The 10,980-nt window shown below is 44.1% G+C and overlaps 1 protein-coding gene, 1 long non-coding RNA gene and 1 pseudogene across 5 annotated transcripts in view; 1 reads left to right on the top strand and 2 right to left on the bottom strand.

Moving 5' to 3' along the window:
• NME8 (NME/NM23 family member 8) overlaps positions 1-5,977 on the bottom strand; it is a 37,746-nt gene extending 31,769 nt beyond the window's left edge. For 3 of the 4 annotated variants that reach the window (XM_077758309.1, XM_077758308.1, XM_077758310.1), the window contains exons 1-5: positions 5,713-5,974; positions 5,534-5,573; positions 5,397-5,454; positions 5,091-5,197; positions 1,425-1,496 (exon numbers count right to left, since the gene is read on the bottom strand). In XM_077758309.1, the coding sequence (XP_077614435.1) occupies positions 1,425-1,496; positions 5,091-5,197; positions 5,397-5,454; positions 5,534-5,566 (270 nt within the window). In that variant the 5' untranslated portion in view covers positions 5,567-5,573; positions 5,713-5,974. Of the gene's footprint in view, positions 1-1,424; positions 1,497-5,090; positions 5,198-5,396; positions 5,455-5,533; positions 5,574-5,712 lie in introns of all 4 variants that reach the window. The other variant, XM_077758311.1, reaches the window with a different exon arrangement.
• The window catches only part of LOC144226801 (uncharacterized), a 497,259-nt gene that overhangs the window by 321,090 nt on the left and 165,189 nt on the right, over positions 1-10,980 (bottom strand). The gene's annotated exons all lie outside the window — the stretch shown is intronic.
• LOC144226786 (large ribosomal subunit protein uL30 pseudogene) lies at positions 7,985-8,737 on the top strand (annotated as a pseudogene).

Below are 10,980 nucleotides of genomic sequence, written 5' to 3'. Positions count from 1 at the left end.
TGACAGGTCTACTGAACAGACCTGACAACCTTGCAGGGTGATGATGGTGGTCCCCAAGCTCCAGACTCTACGTGGTGGCCCCCCTGGCCAGTCTCTTCCTCAGATCCATGTTCCTAACTGCTACTGCTACTGGTCTCCTCATTGTTCCTAATATTTGCCCACCAAGCCCATTTCTTGGTGTTACTCACTCCGCTGCCAAAACTTTGCCTAGGTCCAGGGTCAACGAACAGTGACCCGGCACAGAGACTGTATTTTGACACAGTTGAAAAGACTTACTGTCTGGCCCTTTACAGAAAAAGCCCGCTGATGCCTCACCTAAATCACCAAATCCTACATGTCCAACCAAGAGCAAGATCTGCAAGGCAATTTTTAATATTCAATTAACCCAGTAATTCAATTCCTAGAAATAGTTGCAAGGGCATTATTTAGTAGAAGCAAAAAGTTATATCCAAGAATTTTTTAATATTTATTTATTTATATTCAGAGAGAGAGAGAGAGAGAGAGAGAGAGTAGGAGAGGAGCAGAGAGAGAATCCCAAGCAGGCTCCACACTGTCAGTGCAGAGCCCGACATGGGATTCCCATCTCATCAACTGTGAGATCATGACCTGAGCGGAAATCAAAAGTTGGGCACTTAGCCAACTGAGCCACCCAGGTGTCCGTATCCAAGAAATGTTTTAAAATAGCTACTTCTAAACCAAAAAAGTAATAATCAAAGTATCCAATAGCCGAGGAAAAGCCCAAGCCCTTACTGTCCCCACTTCTCTGCTTCTGTCACAGCTATACTCTAATTTAGCTTCTACCTATATATACTCTCCTTTTACAAAACAGCCCTTACTGTGTCTTCCTGATTATTAAAGTTGTATTTCATCACAGAATATTTGGAAAAGATTAAAAAGTAAAAAGAAGAAAACTCAAATATTGCATCCTTCCCCCAAACATAGAAAACTGCTATTAACAATTTGGTAAATACTCTTCCTGTCTTCCTTCTATACAGTTGTACGTAGAGAGAGAGAAACACATATTCTAAAACAGTGATCATATAGATATTTCCTTGTATTCCTAAACATGAATACTTAGAGCCAATTCTCTCCTGCTGCAGAGAAAAATTTCTCATTTTTCACTCCTGTAAATCATCATTCATCATACCAACTTCTGATCATTTCCTCAGAAAAGGTAAATACCATCCTGTTCTTCTCTTCCCTGATAACCTCAGTGTGTGGTAGTCTAACCACCTCAACCCATTACATGCCCCTAGAGGTCAAGTTACAGAATATATTAATAGACAAAGAAAGACAAGGCAAAAGAAAAAATCTACAGTTACTATAATCAGAAAATAGTAGCACCATGGTAATTTTACAATGCTACTTGCTATTAACTGTAAATTGGAATCCGGTAATGTGTTTTAGATGATGAATATACTTACAACACTAAAGAGAAAAACAGGTTCACATTTATCTCTAAACGGCTGCAAAGCTATAATGCTGTCAGCTTCTGCCTGAAAAAAAAATATATTTTATATAATAATAAGAGACTATATCTAAGTCATTAGATACACAATGTTGAAAAAATGCAGATTACATAAAATTTTCGTTTTCATGTTTCTACAGCATTTTCTGAGTATGTTATATTTGTTCTAAGGCTCAAACTGCATACACTGGTGATTCAGGCCATGTGTCATTTATCCGCAGCCTTACCTCTCCCTGTTCACCTCTGTGGTGCCCAGCCCGCCACTCAACTCACCTACTTCCGGTTTGTCATACAACAGCCACGCTTCCCTCCCTCCTGGCCTGCTCTCGCCCTTCCTTCTCCGACCCAGGTCAAGCGTCCCTCCTCCAAGAATCCCGCCTTCTTCCCCCTGCTGCAGATCCTCTCCTGCTCCACACAGACCTGTACTGCCTCCCTCGGAGGCTCCAGGGTCCCTGTCAGCGCTGTCAGATGGGCCTAGCTCACTTCCTTTCACCAGATCCATGAGGTTTCATCTCCCGCCTTGCACGTCACCCTCCTGCGTCAATCATGGAGCGTACAGGGACCTCCACTGTCACCACTGTTACTTAACAGAGTACTGGAAGTCCTAGCCTTAGTGATCGGACAACAAAAAGAGATAAAAGACATCCAAGCCAGCAAGGAAGAGTCAAATGTTCACTCTTCACAGGTGGCATGACACTCTATGTAGAAAACCTCAAAGACTCCACCAAGATGGCTAGAATCGATATCCAAATTCAGTAAAGGTGCAGGATACAAAATCAATCGCATTTCTATATACCAATAATGAGGCAGCAGAAAGGGAAATGAAGGAACATTTCCATGTACAATTGTGCCAAAAACCGTAAGATATCTAGGAATAAACTTAACCAAAGAAGTGAAAGAGCTATACTGTGAAAACTATAAAACACTTATGAAAGAAATTGAAGGGGGCCCAAAGAAATGGAAAGACATTCCATGCTCATGGCTGGAAGCAAAAATATACTATCCGAAGCAATCTACATATTTGATGCAATCACTATCAAAATACCAACAGCATTTTTCACAGAGCTAGCACACACAATCCAAAAAACGTGCATGGAACCACAAAAGACCGTGAATAGCCAAAGCAATTCTGAAAAAGAAAAAACTAGAGACCTCACAATTCAAGTTGTTGTAAATTGATTATCGGCAACTGTATATTAAATATTACTGTTTTCCTCCATATTAACATGGCATCCCTTGGGCCAGCGGTCAGAATGAGACCATTTGGTAGGGTCTTCTCTAAGAGATGGTTTTTGCACCCTAAGGCAATTGTTTTCAAACTGGGATTTCTGGAAGTTCTACAACCCCTGGGAAGAGGCCAAGAAAGAGTCCCTCAGCCCTGTCAGCCAGAGACGCTGTGTTGTAATCTTTTTCTTTTTTTAGCATACTGGAGTCTAATTTCTTTTCTTTTTTCTTAAGCTTTCAAAGTTTAGAAAAATAAAAGGAAGGAGGTGAATTTTACCTTTGAAAAAATTTTTTAATGTTTGTTTTTGAGAGAGAGCGCAAGTGGGAGATGGGCAGAGAGAGAGGGAGACACAAAATCCAAAGCAGGCTCTAGGCTCTGAGCTGTCAGCACAGAGCCCAATGCAGGGCTCAAACTCACAGACCATGAGTCATGACCTGAGCCAAAGTCAGACACTTAACTGACTGAGCCACCCAGGCATCCCTGGTTTTTAAGTCTTTTAAAACAACACATAACAACAACAATAACAAAATGATACTGGCCATTTAGCTTAGGGTGATTTCAATAGTTAATCAAACTTCTAGGTCACTCACAATGGAAGTTTCAAAACTATATTAATTTTTATTATCTTTTACGGGCAGGCCATGGCAAGAAAACCACATTAATTATATGAATGTTCCTATTGTTGAGTGCGCTCAAGCATAACAAGAAAGACCACTCAGGGATGATGCACAAAATTTTTTTGTTGTTAAGTTCAACACATGCAAGTGTTATGAATAGTAATCTGAACATATTTTGGGAAGAACTTACTAGCACTTCCCCACTGGATGGCTACAGTAATAGAACAGATTCCTTGTGGAGGAGGTTGAGCAATCCTGTCTGGCTGGGGTACGATGGGAGGTCACAGTCAAAGTCGCTGGGGTTGGGAGGAAGCCCTGTTAAGACCTGTATCCTCACACAGCTCTGAGCTGAGCTGAAACGGGACCCGAACAAACTATGCGATCTAGTTCTCCTTCCACACTCATCCCTCCACCACCACCGCCATGCTGGGCTCACATGTACGGCCCACGTTGGTTTCCACCCAGGTCCTACAAACAAAGAGGACTTTAATGTCTCTAAACCACCTGGGAACACAGATCAAGTTACACCTTCTCGGTGTCTAAGGACTTTTGGCCTTGCCTTCCTATGTCCAAGTTCCCTTCCAGGTAGCCTGACATGTACGCGGGGGGCCTGCCTTGTGGTTGGTGTCTCCCCACTGACCCCAGTTTCCTTTTAGACACTGGCATTTTCCCATGATTCCCTTGCACTCCTACCACTTCCAGGCAAACTTCTCCACTGCCAACTGCCAGGACTTGAGAATTTTCCAACCCTTGATTCTCCATGACCCATTTGCCAGCTGTTAGAGCCTTCTGATACTGCCTTTTAACTTCTTACACCAACCCCTTGTCTACTGGATGTGGCAATTCCCATTAGGCCCCGTTCTCTGTCCTCTGAAGTTCATTTCTTCTCCCCGCCAAGGATCAAGGCTCAAATCGTATTCCAGATCCACTCAGGTGGCTCAGAGGAAGGAAGTTTTTAAATTTAAATTAATTAAAATAAAAAATTTAGTTCCTTGGGGCGTCTGGGTGGCTCAGTTGGTTAAGCTTCTGACTTCAGCTCAGGTCATGATCTCACTGCTCACGAGTTCAAGCCTTGCCTTGGGCTCTGTGCTGATGACTGGGAGCCTGGAGCCTGCTTCAGATTCTGTCTCCATCTCTCTGACCCTCTCCTGCTCATGCTCTCTCTCTCAAATATAAAAAATAAAACATTAAAAAAAGTCAGTTCCTCAGTCACACCAGCCACATTTCAAGGGCTCAAAAGCGACTTGTGTCGAGTGGACACCATATTAAACAACAAAGCTCTAAGCAGTTGCTAACTTCATGTGGATAAATTGAAGCCCAATCAGTTTAGCTGGAATATTTTAATCCCTCGTCACATCTGGGTGGGAAATGAGAGAAAAATCACTATCATCGGATAATCGGTAACTGGGTTATTAAGAGACCAGAGACTTTCCCAATGCTACCCATTAAATGGCATTTGCAGCTTTTATTATAAGAGACACACACCGAACATACACTTAGGTGAAATGAGACAGATCAATAGACAGACATCCGTTTTTATACTTTTCCAATGTTCACACCCATGGTGAACCATTTCAACACTAAAGGAATGCGATAAAAATCATGATCGTCCAGCTTGTTTCAGATCCAGTAGAACTAAATATATAGTAAAACCGCCAAGTAAATATTGTGCATTTCGAAGAGCTAACAGGTTGTTTCAGTGAAGACAGTCCTTAAGGGCAATACTGAAACGTTTGAAACTATCAAGAAAATAACAGTTTAGTGGAAGGGCCATCCTTACTACAACAAAATGCAGAAGTTCATCTTCGTTCAGTTCATTTTTCAGTTTTCTGAATAAAGGCTGCACGGCTTTGCACGGTCCACACCAGGCTTGGTAAACATCGATCACTGGAAGATGGGAATCATTTATGAAAAATCAGAGTCGAAGAATCCAGAAGAGCCGCTTATCCTAATGCTGGGGCAGGGGCGAGGGCACAGACGAGCAGGTTTTTAGGGCTGTTCGTGGGGAGATGCACCCCGTGTTGGGGTGCCGTCTGGTGCCCTGGGCGGATCTCCAAATGGCTGGACAGCGGGGGAGCCCCCGTACCTGTAAGGCCTCTGTTCTGCAACGTCTCATCCCACAGGCTCTGACTATTAACGACCGCCTGCAAGGAGGAAGGCGGTGTAAACACGTGCTCAGGCACCAGCGCCCCGAGTACTAGTCGTTGGCGACGTCACACCCACCTGTAGCTGGATTTCTCGCTTTTTGCTCGCCATTTATCCACTGTCACGGGGGGAAAAAAAAAAAAAAGGGAAGAAAAATAGAAAATGTTTACGAGGAAACGTAAATGAGTTATTCTCTGTGCATTCAGGAGGCATCCCCATGGGCCGCACACGTTTCCCCGGGCAGTGCTGGGTCATACCCGCCTGTGTTCCGGGGAGAGCGGCCAGCGCCCCGGAACGGCTCGTCGGGCCGGGCTCGTGCTAAGCGTTGGCCGGACACACGGGAGAACGTGAGGAGGCCCCGCTCCTTAAAGGGCCGTTTCCCCCCGGACTGTGATCCTTCTCTCCATTTCCATTTGCACACGTGTGAACGTGGAGCCGCCGACGGGCTCACGGATCCGGGTTCGAGTTCCAGGCCGGGGCCGCGGGAGCGTTCCGCGGCGAGAAGCCAGCGGGCCCCCCGCTCCACAGCGCGGGGCGCCCCGAGGGTGACAGCAGCCCCAGCACGGAACGACGGGGCGGCCGGACAACTGCGCCCCCCGAGCGGCGCCGCGTTCTCCAAGCCTCGCACACAGCGGAGCCTCCGCTGAGGCTACGCGGGACGCTTCTGAGGGAGGGACACTCCCTGGGGACCCCNTGCGCCTGCCCCTCCGCCCCGGGCAGCGCCCTCCGCTTCAGGTAGGCCCCTCACCTGCGGCTCCGACGGCAGCTCTCCTGGCCCCGCCTCTTCCCCTGCGGGGCCTGACTTACGGCGGAACCGAATCCCTCGGACCGGCGTGGACGGTTCTCTGGAGCCCAGCGCGGCACCCCTCCCGGCGCTGCGCCTCCTCTTTCTTTGCCTTCTTCTTCCGTTATTTGGAAATAGTTTCAGACGCTGGGGCGCCTGGGGGGCTCAGTCGGTTAAGCGTCCGACTTCGGCTCAGGTGATGATCTCACGGTTCGAGGGTTCGAGCCCCGCGTCGGGCTCTGTGCTGACAGCTCAGCGCCTGGAGCCTGTCTTCAGATTCTGTGTCTCCCTCTCTCTCTGACCCTCCCCCGCTCGTGCTCTGTCTCTCTCTGTCTCAAAAATGAATAAACTACAAAAAAAATGAAATCCACTCGTCTTTAAGAAAAAAGAAAAGAAATAGTTTCAGACGTTAAGTGACACGCAGAGCTCCCACACCCCTCCCTTGGCGTATCCCAAAGTCGGCGTCTTTCAGGACCATCGTGCTGGTATCGTCGAAGCCAGGAAACTAACATTAACCCAGTACGTCCCGGCGCTACACAGACCTGATGCACATTCTTTTCCGTCGTCCCCCGCATGTCCGGTTTGTGGTCCAGGATCCACCCAGAGCCCTAGATTGATTGCGTGTAGCTGTCAGGCTTCCTTGGTCTCCTCCAACCTGGGACAGTCCTTCTGGGCCGTCTTGGTCTTTTATAACCTTGACGTGTGTGTCTTATCGCTTTGACGTGTGTGTCCTATTTATTTCATTGTGTACAATTGCATTGGTAGAACTTATATCAGGAATATTTTTTTAACGTAACTTTCTTCTTAAAATATTCTCCCTTCTTTTGCCAAAGTATGTCCCTCATACTTAACATCTTTTTCAGTTTCCTCTATTTTCTCGTATTCGTAGAATATGATTTGCTGTGTCTGCTGATCATCCTTGTTGATCTTCTTCCTTCTGGTGTTGTAACATCCGCCTATGAGCTCGTATTGAGGAGAGATCGCTTTTCCAGTGAGCCCCTGTGTCAGGACTGTGGAAGAATAGCTCACAGTGCTGTCCTATGTGCCTTGCTTGGCCCCAACAATATTTAGTGTACCAGATAAGTTGTGTGTTAATTTCTTAGCTTATATTTCCTATTTTACTTAACTGAAAATCTGAATCCACATCTATGGATAGCACAATTCCAAGACCTGAATTTCTCATCAATGACTTTTTATCCACTTAGAATTCCTATGGATGGCAAGCCTCCTTGCCCTTGTTACCAAGCCAGCTGGGGGAGAGGTGTGTTTATACTCCCATTTCAGAAATGGAACAGCCCATCTTTATTTCCAGCAGCATCCAGGTAGTTGCAGCTACCTTTGAATATGGACATTGAGCCCTCGACACCGAACCCCCATAATGTGTGATGTGCATATCAGAATCCCAGCCCCACCTGTTAAGGCTTGCTCTCTGATCCAGCACTCTAGTGTATCCTTCCTGTTTCAGGCATGCTCACCTCTACAATTTCAATTTCCTGTTTTTCTTTCCTAAATCTTTCTTCCTCTTAGTTTTCAGCTAAATGAAAAATCATTGAAAAAAATTTTAACTGTGTTATTTTATTCAGTATTTCCACATGTTTAGACCTTCACTGGTCATCTTTCTGCACTAGCTTGTTCAGCCTTGGTGGCTGGAAATTAATCTGACTTTTCATCTCACACCTCCCCTGTGGTCTTATGATTTTTAACTTCGTTTAAAAATCAACTCTTTTCTGGCTGGAACCGTGGAGGGTGCAAAAGAGAAGAAAAAGAAGGTTCCTTTTGTGCCAGAAACCCTTAAGAAAAAGAAAAAGGGAAGGAATTTCGTAGAGTTGAAGACCGAGAGTCTGAAAAAAAAGTTTGCCCAAAAGATGCTTCCAAAGACACAGAGGAAGCTTATCTATGACAAAACTTAGCATTGCCACAAGGAATATAGGCAGATCTACAGAAGTGAGATCTGTTGAATGGCTCGGAAGGCAAGTTTAAAGCTGGGAAGTTCTACATACCTGCAGAATCCAAGTTGGCATTTGTCATCACGATCAGAGGTATCAATGGTGTGAGCCTAATGGTTCAAAAGGTGTAGTGGCTTCTTTGCCTTTGCCAGATCTTCATTGACACCTTTGTTAAGTTCAACAAGGCTTTCGCTAACATGCTAAGGATTGTGGAACCATATGTAGCATGGGGGTACCCAAACCCGAAGTCAGTGAATGAATTGATCTACAAGGGTGGTTATGGCGACATCAACAAGAAGCCAATCGTCCTGACAGGTAACACATTGATTGCTCGATCTCTTGGTGACCCTGGCATCCTCTGCATGGGGGACCTGATTCATGAGATCTGTACTGTTGGAAAACATTCCAAAGAAGCAAACGACTTTTTAATGGCCCTTCAAGTTATTTTCTCCACAAGAGGGAACAAAGAAGAAGACCACCCATTTTGTAGAAGGTGGAGAAGCTAGCAACAGGGACAGCCAGATCAATAGACTTATTAGAAGGATGAACTAAGGTATCGACCATGATTACTTTTGAAATCTGGTCAGTTAATAAATGACTACTTTCAAATCAAAAGAAAATTCAAACTTTCCTCAAGTTTTCTTAGTTTCCTCTGGTAAATAATTTTCAGAGAGAATGTTTCTGAGCCATCCTTAGCCACTACCTCTCCAGTGGTCTTACTTTTTTTCCCCACTGCCCCCATAATGAAGGTCTTTCTCTTCACCATTCATCAGAGTGAGACTGGCTGTTTTTGGATAGATAAGGTGAGTGGCTTGATCTGGGAATTTTTTGTGTCCCCTTTTACTGGGGAAGAATTCTCTAGTAATATCTATAGCTGGAGTATAGGTAGTGAGTATCACTTCAGGTAAATCCCCTATCCTCAGCAAGTTGCACATGGGTCACTCTGTTCTACCGAGGTGGCATCTTTCTTGTGGCCTTTTTATTTCTATGGTTTGCGGGAGAAATAGCTGCCAACATTCCCTACGAGTGTTCATCTTGATTCTGAGGAACACACCTCCCATCAGCCCTGCCACACTCACTGTTTGTCTTTCCGATATGCTTAGCTGTTTCTTGGTATTAAGTTAACTGTTAGCTCCCTGATTTCTGGAGCCCATCTCACAAGCTTTTGTGGTTAAAGCCCAGAAAGCCATGTGGTAAACCTTTGGGAAACCTAAGTTTTCCTTCGGGCTCCTGTTGACAACAACACGGGTGTCACCGATTGTCCTCTTTAGGGATCTCTTTCTAATGCCAAATAACGAGTTGGGCCAAAGAACAACCAAGGGTCAATTTACCCACATGACATCCTGAGTCTGGTGGAATAGCAGTTATTAGAAATGTGTGACAGTCCTTTTGAAATACCAGATGGTGAAGTGCAGTGATAATATATACCCTTCATATGTATCCTTGATAGGGGAAGGTCCTATTAAGAAATCATTCTATAAGTAATTCTCCTCACTCTGGGAAGGAGAATCCTGTCTACAAAGGTCCATTGTATCCCTTAATCTTTCGGTTGCTTCCTGCATCCCAAGTATGCTCACATCAGTTGGAAGTCTTTGTTAGTAAAATTCTTTGCTAACCCAGAAATACGTCATTGTGCCAGCACCTACAGAAAGAATTTAGCAGGTGTCACAAATGTACATGCACTAACTTCAAGCAAGTTCTTCACATAACATTTTTGCTATTTAAAGGAAAACATCACTGATACAACAAGAAGCTTCAATCTAGTCTTAAATGAGCACAAACATTTACCAGCGATCAAGACATGCAAGGCAGTCGGTGAAATCAGGTTTTGAAACATCATTCCCACTAACTGCAAAAAACTTGAATGTTGAAGCTTCAAAACGTGAACTTGGTGAGCTTTTGCTTTGGGTCTTCCCAGAACGGACTTCAAGGACAAATGCAGTTACTTATGATAAAATGTATTTATATTTATTATAGGAGATGGGAAGTTATAAATGCCAAATAGCCTTTGAGAGATCTTACTCCTGAAGGTATCTAATAGTTCATTTTTCTCCTTGTGTATATTTGACATTGTCCTTTTATGATTCATTAAAAGCATTCTCTCCTATGCTGGCTTGCCTTTTTTCCCCACTCACACAGCACCATATATAGTGTTCATATTTTTTTCCTCCAGTCATAGTTTTACTACAACGTTTCTCATCTGTATATTCTCTGAATCCCTAAATATATATGATAAGCCAGAGAAGAACTGGGTTGCAGAATTATTTTTGCTTTATTCTCTCTCTTGAGCTACTTATACATAAACACTCAAAATTTGTTAGTGAATTAGTGCATTTGAAAATAGCAGATATTCTTGACACATTCATGTGAACTCTTTAATGAGGATATACTAAACCTCTATTTTTAAATTCAAGCAGTCTGGCCCAGATGGACTATATAAAGTAGTCTGCAATCAGGTAGACTATAAAGAAAATAAATGGCTTAGGGATTTACTCTAATTCATCACTTTAGCCAGAGATAGAATCTGACTAGTCTTTCTAGGAGAGCTTTATGCAATTTTTAATTTATATACCCTATTTTTCTTAGATCGAAGTTTCCAGATTCTGAATTCCAATTTTAATTTTTTTAATGTTTATTTATTTTTGAGAGAGAGAGAGTGGGTTAGGGGGAGGAAGAGAGAGATGGAGACACAGAATCTGAAGCAGGCTCCAGGCTCTGAGCTGCCAGCACAGAAGCCGATGCGGGGTGTGAACCCATGAACCGTGAGATCATGATCTGAGCCAAAGTCGGATGCT

This window comes from Crocuta crocuta, unplaced genomic scaffold (assembly GCF_008692635.1).
Source record: "Crocuta crocuta isolate KB4526 unplaced genomic scaffold, BGI_CrCroc_1.0 scaffold103, whole genome shotgun sequence".
NCBI lineage: Eukaryota > Metazoa > Chordata > Mammalia > Carnivora > Hyaenidae > Crocuta > Crocuta crocuta.
This window is presented reverse-complemented; position numbering and strand designations above follow the sequence as displayed.